This window comes from Carcharhinus amblyrhynchos, chromosome 4, assembly GCF_965287045.1.
Source record: "Carcharhinus amblyrhynchos chromosome 4, sCarAmb.v2.hapA, whole genome shotgun sequence".
NCBI lineage: Eukaryota > Metazoa > Chordata > Chondrichthyes > Carcharhiniformes > Carcharhinidae > Carcharhinus > Carcharhinus amblyrhynchos.
This window is the reverse complement of record NC_137327.1, coordinates 48,201,722-48,218,809: the sequence shown is the minus strand read 5'-3', so window position 1 is coordinate 48,218,809 and position 17,088 is coordinate 48,201,722. Positions and strand designations below refer to the sequence as shown.

At 42.5% G+C, this 17,088-nt stretch overlaps 1 protein-coding gene across 1 annotated transcript in view; it reads left to right on the top strand.

Moving 5' to 3' along the window:
- The window catches only part of rspry1 (ring finger and SPRY domain containing 1), an 82,359-nt gene that overhangs the window by 9,533 nt on the left and 55,738 nt on the right, over positions 1–17,088 (top strand). The window contains exon 2 of the mRNA XM_080187112.1: positions 11,143–11,195. Within this exon, the coding sequence (XP_080043238.1) occupies positions 11,143–11,195 (53 nt within the window). The remainder of the gene's footprint in view (positions 1–11,142; positions 11,196–17,088) is intronic.

Sequence of the window (17,088 nt, the reverse complement as noted above, 5' to 3'; positions counted from 1 at the left end):
TACATCTGCACGTAGATGTCCTGTTTGATCCTTAAGAGGCCCTACTCTCTCCTTTGTTACTCTTTGACCCTTTATGTAGTTGTAGAAGCTCTTTGGATTCTCCTTTGCCTTATCTACCAAAGCAATCTTGTTTCCCCTTTTTGCTCTCCTGATTTCTCTCAACTGTACTCCGCCAACCTCGATACTCTTCAAGGAATCCACTTGACCCCAGCTGAGAATGCACACCATATGTCTCCTCTTTTTCTTTTGACAAGGGTCTCAATTTCCCAAGTCATCCAGGGATCCCTACTTGTACCAGCCTTGCCCGTCATGGTAAAACAAATATGCTTGCCCTGAATCCTGGATGTTGTTGTACGTCCATCCTCATCAATGAGGACCTCGACACCATTAGTCATTTTGAGGCTGATTGCGGTGTGTCCAAAGATGGCTGATCAAGCCAATTCAGGCACGGAATGTCCTGGCACGTATTGGATAGACTTGTGTAGACACTGTGGTTGTTGCGCTGGTGGCTGTGGACTTGCACAGCTCGCACTTAAGTTGTGCCTCAGCAATACACCTTGCTTCATGAGCTTGACTGCCTTTGTGCATGAGGCAGCACCAGGTAGGGCAGTTCTGTGCCAGCGTTTCCCAGGTGGTCGTGTCAATGTCAGGCGACTTTAGGGAGGCTTTGAGTTTGTCTTTGAAACGTTTCTTCTGCCCTCCATGTGAGCGTTTTCCAGCAGAGTGTTCCCCAAAAAGGAGCTGCTTGGATATGCGCTCGTCTGTCATACAGATGACATGACCTGCCCACCGGGTCTGCGCGCTCATCATGGACTGATGGTAGACTTGCTCTAGAGAGATCTTAGTGTCTGGTACTTTGTCTTGCCATTGGATGTGTAATATTCTGCAAAGACAAGCCATGTGGAAATGATTGAGCTGTCTTGCATGCCTTCGATACACAGTCCACGTTTCACAGGCATACAGGAGGGTAGTGAGTACCATGGCGCTATAGACCTTCAGTTTTGTTGCTGGACTGATTCCTCGACGTTTCCATACAGTGGAGCGCAGTCTACCGAAAGCAGAACTTGCCTTTGCTATTTTGCAGTTAACTTCTGCATCAGTAGTCACTGCTTGGGAGAGGGTGCTGCCAAGATGAGTGAACTGGTCCACTGCCTGTAGTTTCTGCCCTTTTGATTGTGATTGTGAGTTCTGTGTGTGGTGCACGAGGAGTAGGCTGGTGCATGCCTTTGGTCTTTTTAATGTTGATGGTGAGTCCAAAGTTGTCACAAGCCATGGAAAATTTGTCCATACTGACTTGCATCTCTGGCTCTGAGCCAGCATACAGGGCACAGTCATCGGCAAAATGGAAGTCTCTCAGAACAGTCTCTTTCACTTTGGTAATAGCTTGAAGTCTCCTCAGGTTGAAGAGGTTCCCATGCTCTCTGTACTTGAGGCTGATTCCAGCAACACTGTCCTGGAAGGCATCATGGCAGTAAACATCATGCTGAACAGTGCAAGTGCAAGCACTCAGCCCTGTTGGATGCCTTTGGTGACTGGCAATGCCTCAGGATTCTCTGCCATCCAGTACTCTGGCCATCATGGAACTGGTGCACCATCTGATTGAATTTGGGTGGGGGGAGGGGCAGGCACAGCTGAACTTTGACATGATCCTCCAGAGGCCTTGTTGGCTTACAGTATTGAAGGCTTTCGCGAGGTCAGCAAAGGTTGTGTAAAGCTTGTGATTCTGCTCCTGACATTTCTCCTGAAGTTGGCGCGTGGCAAAAATCATGTCAGTAGTCCCACGACCTTTGCGGAGCCCCACCTGTGACTCTGGAAGCAGGCCCAGCTCCAGATGAGTGACCAGACAATTTAGCAGGTCTCTTGCGCGGGTTTTTCCTGTGATGGAGAGCAGCGAGATTCTTTCGTGGTTGTTGCATACTTGCCGATTGCCCTTCCTGTTGTAGAGGTGTACAATGGAAGCTTTTTGTTAGTTCTTGAGGAATGGATCCTTGCTTCCAAAAGGACTGGAACAACTCGGTGAGCTTCTCTAAGTGCAAGACCAGCAACTTTATAGATCTCTGCGGGTATGGCATCTGCCCCTGGGGCTTTGCCATTGGATAGCTGGCTGACAGCTTTCGTGACTTCGGCTACGACCGGTGGGTCACCCATGGCACTGTTGATATCAACCTGGGGAATCCTGTCTATTGCTTCATCGTTAATAGATGACGGTCAGTTGAGGACGGCTTCAAAATGTTCAGCCCATCTCTGCGGGATCTGAGCCTTCTCTGTAATGAGAGTTATACCATCTGTACTCAGGAGGGGGGAACTCCCAAGAGATTGAGGTCCATAGAGAGTGTTGAGGGCTTCATAGAACCGTTTCAAGTCATTTCTGTCAGCATATCCCTGTATTTCGTCTGCCTTGGCGCTCAGCCAGGCATCCTGCATTTTACGCAATTTATTCTGGACTGTCCTGCGAGCACTAGTAAAAGCATTCTTCTTGGCAGCTGAAGATGGGTCGTTCTGACAGGCCCGCTGAAGATGGTGCTTTACAACAAGTAGAGCCTGTATCTCCTCATCATTCTCATCGAACCAATCATGCTGCTTGTGGGTGGAGGGCTCGAGCATCTTCAGTGCAGATGTATGGATAGCGTCCCTGAAGCGTTCCCAGTCGTCGTCAGCGCTACCTGCGAGGTGTCGGTCAGCAAGCTTGATTCCTAAGCCTTCAGCCAGTGCTGAAGCTATGCTGGGGTTCTTTAGCTTGGCCGCATTGATTCTTTTCATAACGTTGCTTCCTTGTGGTCGTCTCTTGGGTCTGATGCGGAGCCTCATTTTGGAGACGATGAGTCTGCGATCTGTCCAGCAGTCAGCACCACACATGGCCTTGGTTACTCTGACCATCCTGCCCATCTTTTTTCCTGACAACAACATAATCGATAAAATGCCAATGCTTAGAGCAGGGGTGCATCCAGGAGGTCGTCTTACAGGTCGGCAGACGGAAGGTTGTGTTGGTGATGAGGTCGTGTGCTACACAGGTCTTCAGTAAGAGAAGGCCATTACTGTTACACTTGCCCACTTCATGCCTCCCAATGACTCCCTGCCAGATTGTAGAGGCACACCCCGCTCTTGCATTGAAATTGCCAAGCAAGATCAGCTTGTTGGTACTGCTCACTGCTGATAGGGAGCCCAATTCTTCGTAGAATTTGTCTTTCATCTCATCCGTATCGTTCATTGTGGGGGCATAGGCGCTGATCAGGGTGGCTTGACCTCTGTTCTGTAGCGGAAGCTGTAATGCCATAAGCCGGTCGTTCACACCCGTGGGTAGACTATCAAGTTTCCGAACGCAGTGACTCCTGTTGCCGAATCCAACTCCAGCATCACAACGCTCATCGCTACCGCGACCGCGCCAGAAAAAAGTGTATCCACCTCCAGTTTCAGTCAACTGATCTACGTTAGCAAGCTGGGTTTCACTTAGGGCTGCAATGTCAATGTTGTATCTTGCAAGGTCTCTGGCAACTAAGGCTGTTCTTCTCTCTGGTCTGTCTGCTGTAGGGTTGTCCAAAATCGAGCGCACGTTCCAAGTGCCAATGGTGAGCAGTGTCACCTTGTGTTTTATTTTGTGTCGACCGCAGGATGGGATCCCCGCCAGCCGCGGTAAACTGGCAGACAATGTTTAGGGCACCTTTTCTCGCCCCTTCCTCCATTCTACAGAGGTGAGCAGTGCGTTCCTGAAGAGGACTGCTCAGCCGCCCAGGTAGACGCCAAGTTCCACTGTTACTTAAGTCAGCGGAAAATGGCCATTAGACCTGAGCTGCCTGCGTGCACGTCCGTGACTACAGTTCCCGGTGTATCCACACCTGCTGTTTCGTCGCTCGCCATCGCCACAGGACTTCAAGGGTTAAACAGGACACTGATGGTGTTGAAACTAGCATTTGATTTGGATTGAAGTGAGGGAGAGTTACGCAGCGTCAGCCCCTCTCTCTCATTTTTTTCTCTCCTTTTTTCTTTTTCTCTTTTTTCTATCTCTCTCACTCCCCTTTTTTTCTCTCTCTCTCCTTTTCTCTCTCTCTCTCTCCTTTTCTCTCTCTCTCTCTCCTTTTCTCTCTCTCTCTCTCTCCTTTTCTCTCTCTCTCTCACTCCTTTTCTCTCTCTCTCTCTCCTTTTTTTTCTCTCCTTTTTTTTCTCTCTCTCCTTTTTTCTCTCTCTCTCTCTCCTTTTTTTCTCTCTCTCTCCTTTTTTCTCTCTCTCTCTCTCTCCTTTTTTCTCTCTCTCTCTCTCCTTTTCTTTCTCTCTCTCTCTCTCTCTCTCTCTCTCTCTCTCTCTCTCTCTCTCTCTCCTTTTCTCTCTCTCTCCTTTTTTCTCTCTCCAATTCCCGTCTAGATCCAGTGGCATGACAAGAGTCAAGATGGCTGGAGGTGAGACCAGGCACAGTGGATGACCAGGACGTCTTCTGTGTTTTGTCCTGCTCTTCGTGTTCCACGAGGCTTGCAGAGACCACCTCCTTGACCGTTGGACCTTCCACTGGTCTCTTCCGCTCAATCTGCCGGACTCTGTCTTGACATGCTGAGATAGACATCTCCCTCACCTGGTTTAGCCGGCTTGTCAAGGCTGTTGCCCGAGGACTGGCCGCTGTCACATGCTAACAGCTATGGGGAGCCACAGGTGAGAGCTGAGTGCCAGATGGGGACAAAGGATGGACAAACTGCCCTGAAGGGACGCGACATGTTCCCCCACCAAAGGTATTACTCCTCCCTGACACCCCATACATGCCAATCCTGGTTAACATACTTTTGAAAGCTTCTTGTTTACCAGTCTTCCCTCTTCCTACACACACACACACACACACACACACACACACACACACACACACACACACACAATTGAAAGTTCCTGTCTAATACTATCAAAATTGCCCTTGCCCCAATTTAAAATTTCAATTTTTGGGCTAGACCTGTGATTCTCCATAGGTATCTTAAAATTTATGAAATTGTGATTATTGGTCCCAAAGTGATCCCTCACTGGCACTTCTGTCAACTGCCCACCCTCATTTCCCATGAGGAGGTAAAGTTTTGCCCCCTGTCTAATCGGGCCATCCACACATTGAATGAGAAATTCCTTCTGAATGTACTCATCAAATTTCTCTCCATCCAAGCCCCTAATGCCATGGCTGTCCTAGTCAGTGTTGGGAAAGTTGAAGTCCGCTAGTATTATCACCCTATTTTTCTTAGAGCTATCTGTAATCTCCTTACATATTTGGTTCTCAATTTCCCGCTGACTATTTGGTGGCCTTTTTTAACTTTGTTGATTTCTGTATCTTTAACCCTACCTGCACTCTTCTTCCTCCTTCGTCCTCCATCCCACTTTTAGATATTTTATTTTCCAAGGAATAGGTGATGTCCTCCATTCTTAGGAAAATGTGCTACCTTACACTTTGGCAAACAAACTTAATTTTAGCTGTCATGGAACCATTCAACAACGTTATTAATGTCTTGTTTTTTTTTGTCACTAACATCCTGTATTAACTGTAATCTTGCAGTTTTTCAAATAATATGGCATCTTTATTCACTTGAAACATAGAAGCCAGTGGATGATGGTTTGTGGGGGGAGGGGTGGGGTCTTTCAGCTGAAAAGATGAACCCTAGTATGCAATACTAGTTTACTAATCTGCGTCTCGGTATGTACACAAGTCTTGTAGGGTTTGAATTCATTATACCTGACTTAAGTGAAATTGCCAACTGAGTTAAACTGACATGACTCATAAGTGACATAAACAATATTGGTCCCTGTCTAGCTACAAAAGTTGTTAACTACTGTTTGAATACTTAAATCAGTTGTGAAAACAAAAGCAAAATGCTGGAAATATTCAGCAAGTCAGGCAGTGTCTGTGGAAAGAAGCAAAAGTTAGTGCTTCAGGTTGGAGATGACTTTTCAACAGTTCTGATGGAAGGTCTTCACAACCTGAAATGTTAACTCTAAAGTAAATGGGGATTAAGAAACAAAATTGTATATGTTCTTTATCATCAAAGAGATGTGGTGTTTCTCTGGAGCTACTTTGGAATCTCTTTTCCTTATAGAAGTTTGTGACTGTTCAACCATTATTGAGTTCTAGCCTAAGTAGGCATCCATGCACTCTTCTAACAGGGTGATTTGAACTGTGATAGGAAATGGAAACCTTTGCTGATGTTTCTGCCTTGAGAACGACCTGTAGCTTTATTTTCAACATCTCTTTGGTTGACAGGGATATGATTGCCTCTTGCACTTGATTATCAAATATTTTGGTCAAAGCATTAAAATCCCATGACCTGACAATTTAATTTGTGAGATGCTGTTTAATCTTACAAATGAACTGTAGATTCTTGAAAAGATAATTCAAAAATAAATGTTAATTTATAAATGAGTTCTGAGAATTTAACTGTAGTTTTACCCAATTAGGAGTTTGAAAAATTGCCACTGGTTTTAATGCAGCATTTCTTGCAGATTAAGCATTGTATCCGTTCTTTGGAAACTTGTCACAAATGATAATCCTGTTAGAATGAAGTGTCAGTGATGTGGAAGAGAATTTTAAACTGGAAAAAGGAAGGTTGGAGGCAGTTCAGAAGAGGTTCACCAGATTGATTCTGGAGACAGAGGGTTGACATATAAGGAGAGATTAAACAGTTTGGCTATTACTTGCTGGCCTTAGAAGGATGAGAGGGGATCTGATTGAGATATATAAAAAAAAACTATAAAAGGGATTGAAGTAAACTTTGCCCCACAAAGGGAAACATTTGGTCTATGTAGAACAAGAGGTCACAGGTGTAGATTGAGAGAAAGTAGACTTGAATTAAGATGAGAAGGAATTACTTGCGGAGGTTGGAGTTGAGATGAGCATTTTTCTGATTTTAAAAAAAAAACTGGGAAAAGGGATATGGAAAACAGATAGGGAGGTGGATTTGAAACCAGGAAGAGATCAGTTATGATCTGATTGAATGGCAGAGCTGGCTTAGGGCTGAATTGTCTCCTGCTCCTAATTCCAATGTTCCCATGTAAATCCTGTTGATGGAATATAATTTACCAGTTCCACCTATTTGGCATGGCTTTGTTTTTATTGTAACATTAATGCAGGTAGAGATCTATTCACAGTATTTAAGTGATCTCCAAATTAGAACTGTGCAGAAAATTTTAGCATGCTTGATGTATTTTGCACCTTATTAATATTTGGGGGCTTGTACCAAAATTGGGAGAACTGTTCCACAAGCTTGACAAGTAACAGCCTGACAGTCATGCTCACGACATCATACCTTACAAATGATATTCCAGGCACCAACATCACCTGTCCCACTGACAGAACAGACCCAGTAGAGGTGTCAGCATAGTGGAGGGAGTTGCCCAGGGAATTCTCAACATTGAGCCTCAATCTCAAGCTCTTATGGTATCTGGTCAAACAGGCAAACTGCCAGTTCTGCTCCCACCCTCAGCTAATGCTTCCATACTGCTTGGAAGAAGCACTGTGTGGGAAGGGCACAGAATGTATGTACTATTGTATGGGAAACTTCAGTTTCCATTACTTTCTATCCTTGCCTTAAAAACATTGAAAGAGATAGCCTCAACTGCTTCACTGGGCAGGGAATTCCACAGATTCACAACCCTTTGTGTGAAGAAGTTCCTCCTCAACTCAGTCGTAAAACTGCTCCCCCTCATTTTGAGGCCATGTGCCCTAGTTCTAGTTTCACCTGCCAGTGGAAACAACTTCCTTGCTTGTATCTTATCTATTCCCTTTATAATAGTATATGTTTCTATAAGATCTCCCTTCATTCTTCTGAATTCCAATGAATATAGCACCAGGCTACTCTGTCTCACCCATTCAGCTAACCCTCTCAACTCCGGAATCAACCTAGTGAATCTGCTCTGCACCCTCTCCAGTGCCCGATATATCCTTTCTCAAGTAAGAGACCAAAACTGTACACAGTACTCAAGGTGTGGCCTCACCAGCACCTTATACAGCTGCAACATAACCTCGCTGTTTTTAAACTTCTATCCCTCTAGCAATGAAGGACAAAATTCCATTTGCCTTCTTAATTAACTTCTGCACCTGCAAACCAACTCCTTGTGAGTCTTGCACAAGGACACCCAGGTCCTTCTACTCAAATAGCATGCTGTAATTTTTTACTATTTAAATAAAAGTCCATTTTGCTGCTGTTCTACCAAAATGGATGACTTCACATTAACTAACATTGTACTGCATCTGCTAGATGCTTGTCCACTCACTTAGACTATCTATATCCCTTTTCAGACTTTCAGCATCCTCTGCACACTTTGCTCTGCCACTCATCTTAGTGTCATGTGCGAATTTTGTCGTCTTGTTTCAAGCTTGAACACACCATCTAAGCTTATATATGAAGATAACTTCTGATGGAGAGTAAAGTGTCAAGGGGTTCGGGAGAGGCAGTGCAATGCAACTTCTAACGCTGTCCTTCAGTGAATTTATTGTTTTTTCACAGATTATGTTTGAAAGTGTGAAGAAAATTCTTTATTGAAAATGTTATATAACAATGTGTGTCTTGTATACGCATTCAGAATTGAGAAGTAAGGGTGTCAGCTTCTCCAGCTGATGCTATAACAGTAAGTCAGTGGATAATGCTTGCCACTATTCAAAACCGGGAGCTTGGGTAGCAAAATTTGAAAACTCCAAGATAATCCACTCATTTCCTTTGGTAAGTGAACAGAACCACAGTAGCTGCACAATTTGCAATTGCATTGGATGACTATTTCTTTTTAGACCACAGAGGATGCAGTCTATTTTAAGATGTGTTGCAGCTAATGAATAAAACAGCAGCAGGAGCCTATCATAGTACATTTTCGGAAGAATAATTTGAGAAGAAATTTACTCACGTGGACAAATGCAGATTAATTCAGGAAAGTCAGCGTGGATTTCTAAATGGGAAATCCTGTTTAACTTGCTAAGAGTCTTTTTGTTTTGTGACGAGGTAATGGAGAAGGTTTGAGAGCAATGTTATTGATGTGGTGTATGTGGAATTCCAAAAGACAATTAATACAGTGCCACACAACAGACTTGTAAGCAATGTTAAAGCTAATGATTAAAGTAGTAACATGGATACAGGAAATGGAGAGGAATGATTTATGGACATTTTTTTCTGCTGAAAGAAGGTTTGTAGTGGGGTTTCCCAGAAGTCCATGTTGGGACCTTAGCTTTTCCTTGTAAAATTTACCTCAAACTTGGTGCCCAGGACAAAATTTCAAAGTTTGCCAATGATACTGCAACTTGGAAGCATTGTGAATGGTGAAGAGGATAGTGATAGTATTAAACTTCAAAGGGGCATGGACAGGTTGCTGGAATGGGCAGGTGGGTGACAGATGTTCAAGGCTATGAAGTGACTTTGGAAGGAAGAACATGGAGAGACAATATTAAATATACAACTCTAAATTGAGTTTGGATGCAGAGGGATCTGGATGTATATTTGCATAAATCATTTGAAGGTGGTATGTCATGTCAAGAGCATCCAGAAGCTGGGGGCTTTCTTGATAGGGACATTGAGCAAGGAGGTTATGCTGAATTTAAATAAGTTACAAGTTTGATCTCAGTGTTGCATCCATTGCTGAGTGCTGCTATTCAGGAAGGGTGAAGGCATTAAACGGTGTAATAAAGGCTCATGACAGTAGTTCCAGGGAGGATACATTCGAGAATTTAGAACTCTGTTCTTGGAGGAAACAAGACTCGGAGGAGATTTGATGGAAGTATTCAGAATCATAGTATGGGCAGAGTTGATGGAGGTAAACTGTTCCCACCTGGACAGAAGACAGAGTCAGGATAAATGGTTTTTGTCTTCTGGATGGCACAAAGTAACTGGTGGGGTGCCGCAGGATTTGGTCCTTGGGGCTCCAGCTACTTACAATCTATATTATCGACTTGGACACGGTAGAAAGCTCTATAGCCAAATTTCCAGACAACGCAAAAATAGGTGGGGCCGTAAGTTGCAATGAGGAAATAAGAACTCTGCCAATGGATATAGGTGGGTTAGGCGAGTGGGTCTAAAACAGAGTTGAGGAGAAATGACTTCGCACAAAGTAATGTGAATCTGTGGAATTCACTACCCAAATTGTGGTGGATGATGGGACAGTGATGAAATTTAAGTTAGATTTTTAATTGGTAGTGGGTTAAAGGGTGATGGGCAAAATGGGGATGAGGAACGTATCAGCCATAATTAAATGGCGGAGCAGACCCAATGGGCCGAATGACCTAATTCTGCTCTTGTATCTTATTAAGTTGTCAAAGGATTGAGAGCAAGAAGGCACAGATTTAACGTGATTAGTTAAAGAAAGGTAAGTGTTAGAGGCAGGTAGTTAGGGTTTGGAATGCACTGTTTGAGAGCATGGTGGGGGCCAGATCAATTAAAACATTCAAAGAGAATTAGACTGTCACATTAGAAAAAATGTGCAGGGTTACAAGGAGGGGGGAAGCTGGGAATGGTGCTAGGTGAGTTGCTTATTTCATAGAATCATAGAACCCTACAGTGCAGAAAGAGGCCCTTCGGCCCATTGAGTCTGCACTGAAGACAATCCCACCCCAAGCCCTACCCCCATATCCCTACATATTATACCCACTAATCCCTCTAACCTACCCATCCCTGGAAGCTAAGGGGCAATTTCTTAGCATGGCCAATCAACCTAACTCGCACATCTTTTGAACTGTGGGAGGAAACACACACACACACACAAGGAGAATGTGCAAACTCCACACAGACAGTGACCTGAGCCAGGAATTGAACCCAGGACTCTGGAGCTGTGAAGCAGCAGTGCTAACCACTGTGCTACCATGCCGCTCAGCATGTTTTGCTGCTCGAGACAAAGCCAAGCCTTGTTATGGATACCTGCTGTCATCCAGCATTCTACCAATCGTTCCTATTGCATATTCTTGAAATGTCACAGAAAGTGATCTGAGGTCAGAATTGAACCTGGGTCCCTGGCACTGTGAGGCAGCAGTACTAACCTCTGTGCCACCATGTGCTGCCCAGATTTGGAGATCCATTGCAGTCACAACAGGCCAAATAGCCGCCACCTGCACAGTTCTGTGGTTCTATGATAATAGCTGCAAGTTGTCTTCAATCTCCTAAGCAAAAAAATGTACCTGAACAATATGCTGAAAAACAATTTCTTTGTTTCTTTCAGTGACCAAGAGCCTCCGTATTCAATGATCACCTTGCACGAAATGGCTGAAACAGGTAACTAAAAGACTGAACAAAAAAAATGCAAAGCCCCTTTTAAGCTGAGATGAAATAACATTCACTAATTTTATTGATGATTTCAGTGTTTCTTTTAAATTAGGAAATCAGGGTCTAATTTAAGCTCAGCCCTTTTTTTGGTAAAGCTACATCCTTTTAAGGCTCACTTGGCTAAATGGGCAGCCTGCTGATACTACTCTGAATCTTATTAAATAAACAAGCAACTGTTGATGATTTTCTATTTGTCCTTTTTTTTGTCTTCACCTCCATGTGATGCATTACCTGAAACAAAACACTGGAACTGGATTTCCTTAATCCTTTTCTCTTTCTAAGAACATCACCATCTCTCGATTACACTACTCACCTCTAACCGTTCTCGTGGTGTTCATGCTAATTGTAGCTCTACTCCTGTGGTTAAGAGCAGCTGTCATAATATTTAGATGGGATTGGTGCCGGAATCTCTCTCTGGTTTGTGCTATGCAGTTTTGCATCAGATAAACTTGATACACGATTTATTAGCATTGGAGTGAATGGGGGGGGGAAAGAGGTGTATGGTGCGGGGAGGGAAAACTTGATAAACCTAAATGTATGAAATAATTGCAAATTAAATATACTTGCAGTTGTATGCGCATTACCAAAAGTTAGAAAAACGTAGCTCCAAAAATGAGTATGGAAAGGCGGATTTTTGTTTTACCTCTGCTTACCAATCGGTATACTTAGGTTTTTTAAACATAGTGAAGTTGTTTGTTTGGGAGAATTAAGAAAATCTATTATTTATGGCCAGGCATTTTTCTGATGAACTCATTAAAGTTTTGGACAATGCTATGTAAACGGAGAATATGAACTTTTGAAGGGGAAATGCGTGATGTTAATTTACTTGGAACTTCACAATGCAGGTGTATGCCATTTGACTCAACAGTTTGATGTTTTCCATCTCTCCCTATCAACATATTCTATTTCTTTCTCACTCATGTAATTACCTTGCCCTTAAATGTATCTGTGCTTTTGTTTTAACAACTTTGTGATAGAATGAAGACCATGATGGTATGAAATTTAACCCAATTTAAATGTTTGTCAAAATGATTTAACCATGAAACATTGTGTTTTATTCAACCGTGATGTGGGGCATTCAGGTGCCAAAATGGTATTGCCAACTTGCATGCTAGATTATAACAAAAAAATGGTTGCTATGGTGTGATCTTAGAAAAGGCAAATTTATTCAGTCATCTAAATGATGCCTAGGATATTCTCAATAGCAGTGGAAGACTTACTCAATGTGACATGAATATTTGACTGCAAAATAATTACATGTTTCAAAATGGTAATTCTTTCTACCTTTCAAACATAATATACAAATTTCAATTTGATGACACTGAAACAAAATATAGATGTTGCCCTTCGTCCTTATTCTAACCCTTAACAGCTATGTCTTGGGAACACTGCAATACTTTCTATTGCCTCTGAAGAAGGCAATAGAATAAAAGAAGCTCTGTAAATCTTAAATGGGAAATCTGATCTGCTTTGAAACCGTGTTCCAGAATGATCTTTTTATGAAGGAGCAAATACATAATGTTGTAGCAACAGTAACCGTGGCTTCCTTTGTTAAATATAGGTCAGTGCTGGAAATGAAAATGCTATCAATCTCCACCAGGAATTGCAGTGGCTGAACCTAATCTTCAAGTACGCATTTGTGCTTCAGTCTGGAAAATTAAGTGTTTTTTCGTTAAACAAAATCACTTAGGGGTGAATGGTCTCCCATTGAAGCAAGTTCCTTTTCAATCAGTGATTGACATGGTCAGTGTGGAAGCAATACAAATTAGAAGATTCTTGGGATTGATGCCTTTTCATTATTGAAGTTGATCTTTGGCAGAGAATCAACGAGGGTGCTATGGTTACAAGATGTTGCATTAAGGAGTTGGGAAAATTCACTAAAACTCCCGATAGCTTTCTGTTGCTGAGAACGTTGGTGGTAACAGCATCAAACTTGCGTGTGCATCCTATTACCAACTAGCTTGTCCACACTCCTCCTCTTTAACCCATAAAGAATATGAATATGTCATGTGCAGAAGAAGCACTTCTTTACCTTGCGATGAAGAGAAGTTGATGAATGAAGCAGCTTGAGATGCTTCAGCAAGGACACTACCCCACAATAATGTCCTGGAACTGAGATGATTAATCTCTGACATACATCTTCCTTTGTGCTAGGTATGACTCCAACCAGTCAAGAGTCTCATGACTCCAGTTTTTCCAAGGCTCCTTGTTGCCTTGCTTAGTCAGCTGCTGTCTTGAAATTGAAGGCTGTCACTTTGTTTGGACCAAGGCTGTAATGAGGTCAGAAGCTGAGTGAACCTGATGGAATCCAAACTGAGTCATCAGTGAACAGGTTACTGCGAAGTACCACCTGATAAGACTGTTATTGATACCTTTCATCACTTTGAGACTAGGCTGATGGGGCAATAATTGCAAGGGCTGCATTTGTTCTTTTTTTTGTGGACAGGACTGATTTGGACTATTTTCTAGTGCTCTTGCTATACTGTGACAACTTGGCTCAGGGCACAAATAGTTCTGGAGCACAAGTTTTGAGTGCTATTGCTAAATGTTGGGGCCCACGGCCTTTGTGGCAGTATCTCAGAATGGTCTTTTGTGTACGAGGGATAGTCAATATCTTTTAAAAAAAAACACTATTTGTCAACAAATGACGTGTTGAAAAGTAATATGGTAATTTTTTTCCTGTGGTATTATATGTATTTGTATCCAAAATATTTACAACATAGAAGATCATTCAATTTTTTGCCTCTACGCCAGATCTCTGCAAGACCAGTTCAGCTCGTCACACCACCCTGTCCATTCCCCTGCAAACCTTTTATCCTTGAGTGTTTATCAAATTCTCTTGGAAGGCCGTGATTGAATCTGTCTCCTCCACCCCCAGTGCAGTATATTTATGAATCTAATCATTGGCTGCTTTTTGAAAGGTTTTTCGTGCCCCCTTGAGGTTTTCTTTTTGCTTATCACCGTAAATCTGTCTCTTCCAGTTTTTGTCCCTCTACCAAAAGGAGTAGTTTCTCCCATTTGATTTTATTTCTAGAGCACTCATGATTTTGAATTCTATCAAATTGCTTCCAAAGCTTTTCGAAGAATCATCATCTCGCCTTCTCCAGTCTAGCCCCAGAACTGAAGTCCTTCATTTTGGAACCATTTGCTAATCTTTCTTCCGTCCTCTCTGAAGGTTTCATATTTTTCCTAAGTATGGTGCCAAGAATTGGAAACAACTGCAGTTGAGGCCATATCAGCCTTACAAAAGTTTGCATTTTTGTTTTGCTTTTGTATTGTCTATATTTTTTGGTGCCAATACAAATGTGATAGTACAAGTTGAGAAATTTTGAGCTTCAATTAATCTGCAAATAGACCCCAAGGCCTCTTTTTTTGCATATTTTAAAATTAGGCATGTTAGTTTTCATTGCCTCTTCTCGTTCTTCCGACCAAAATGTATGACTTCACGCTTCTCTGCATCAAATTTAATCTGCCACAATCATATCAGCATGTCTATATTTGCTGGAAGTCCATTGCTATCTTCTTCAGAGTGCTTGTGTGTCCTGCAACTTCTGAAATTGTGCTGAGACACCCAAGTCTAGGCCACGAATGTCCATTGGCAAGACCAGTGGCCTTAGTACTGACTGTTTAACTTAGCATTTTATTTGAACCAGTCTGGGTGAGGATGTGTCCTTGAACTAAATTTAAGATAGATAACAGTCTTGCCAAAATTGTAATGGCACGTTGGGTCATTGACAGAATGTTGCCTTGACATGGCAGCTGATAGTACTGAAAAAATCTTAAATGATAGACAAGTTTTAAAAAAAAAATTCCTGGATGACTGCTTTATAACAAGACGATTTATTGCCCGAAGGTCGCTCGTAATCACTAAAAGCAGCTTGATAGGCTGCTTCAGAGGCCAGTAACAGTCAACATTGATGTGGGACTGGTGTCTTTGAGACAGTGGAGTAAGAATGAAAGGTTTCCTTCCCTAAAGAAGCATCTGGATTTTAAGATGATCTTACAGCTTTGAATCCAATTGATATCGGTTTTGCCATGATGCAATTTGACCTCCTCTTCTAGTCACTACATTAATGAATTAGTAAGCTGTCATACGAGGTAGTTTTGTGTGTGGGGTAGGAAATTTACATAACGTTTGACCATAAACTTTGAACAATCTTTTTGGCTGGTCCCAATCGAATTTTCTCTCCAATAGGGTCTGCAACTAAGAAAAATATGACTTTTAACACCATTTTGTTCTGATTTTTAAAAAAAATCTCTACATGCTTGGATTAGTTTTCTTTTAAACTTGCCATTTCTATCTAGCTATCATTTCACTAACCAGTCAAAGGTCCACAGTTCCTAGTACCAGCCTTTCTGAACTAGGGTCCAGTGCATGATTTGTAAAAAAAAAGTAATTGCCATACCTGCATATTAATTAGAAAAGCAATTAGAATATTATTGTTTCTTGCGAGGGGACTTGAATACAAAAGTATGGTGGTTATATTTCAAGTTATACAGGGCATTGGCGAGGCCACATCTGGAGTAGTCTCATTTTAAGGAAGGATGTAAAGGCATTGGAAGTAGTTCAGAGAAGGTTTGCTCGACTAATACCAGAATGGTATTGTTATGAAGAAAAGTTGAACACTAGGCTTGCAGCCACTGGATTTCAGAAGAGTACGAGGCGACTTGATTGAAACAGATCATAGGTTTTACAAGGTGGATATGGAGAGGACGTTTCCACTTGTGGGAGAATCTCAAACTAAGGGTCACTTTAATAATGAGTTGTCATTTAAAACAGAAGAGAAATTTTTTTCAGTCTTAAGTCCTGGGAGTGCTTTTCTGCAAGGCAAATAGCTTGAATATTGTTAAAACAGCAGTAGATTGCTGATTAGGGAATGAAAAGTTATCAGCGGTCGGTGGGAATGTGGAATTGAGATGATGGTCAAATCAGTCATGATCTTGAAGATGGCAAACAGGTTTTGGGGAGCCATGAGACTAAATAGACTGGGTCTGTACTCGTTGGAGATTAGGAGGATGAGGGGGGATCTTAGAGACGTATAAGATAATGAAAGGGATGGATAGGGTAGAGGTAGAGAGATTCTTCCCACTTAGAAAGGATAGCAGGACTAGAGGGCACAGCCTCAAGATAAGGCGGGGGGGGGTGCAGTTTAGATCAGAGTTGAGGAGGAACTTCTTCACTCAAAGGGTGGTGAATTTCTGGAACTCTCTGCCCGTTGAAGCGGTGGAGGCTACCTCGCTAAATATATTAAAGTCACCTGTAGATAGGTTTTTAGTAGGTAAGGGAATTAAGGGTTATGGGGAGAGAGCGGCAAAGTGGAACTGATCCACTTCAGATCAGCCATGATCTTATTGAATGGCGGGGCAGGATCGAAGGGCTAGATGGCCTGCTCCTGCTCCTGCTCGTATTTCTTAACTTCTTATGTTCTTATTGAATGGCAAGGCAGGATTGAATGGCCTATTCCTCTTGATTTGTATGTTTGTTTAAGGTCTCAAGTGGGACTAATTCAAGTGTTCTGTACCATTCACGACACCTTGCACTGAGGCAAGCCATGTCCTTATGCAGTAAGTCTAAGGCAACATTCAGGCTTGGGCTTATTTGTGGAATGTAACATTCATGCCATGCAAGTGGCAGCCAATTAGCATCATCCAAAAAGATAGAATCTACCCATTAACACCCAGAGTGAACTTTTTTTTTGTTCATCCCCTTCATAAGAGATGTGTCGCTGGCAAGCCCATCCTTAATTGCCTTTGAACTGAATGGCTTGCTACGCCACTTCAGTGGTCAGTTGAGAGTAAACCACGTTGTGGGCCTGGAGTCGCATATAGCTAGATTGGGTAA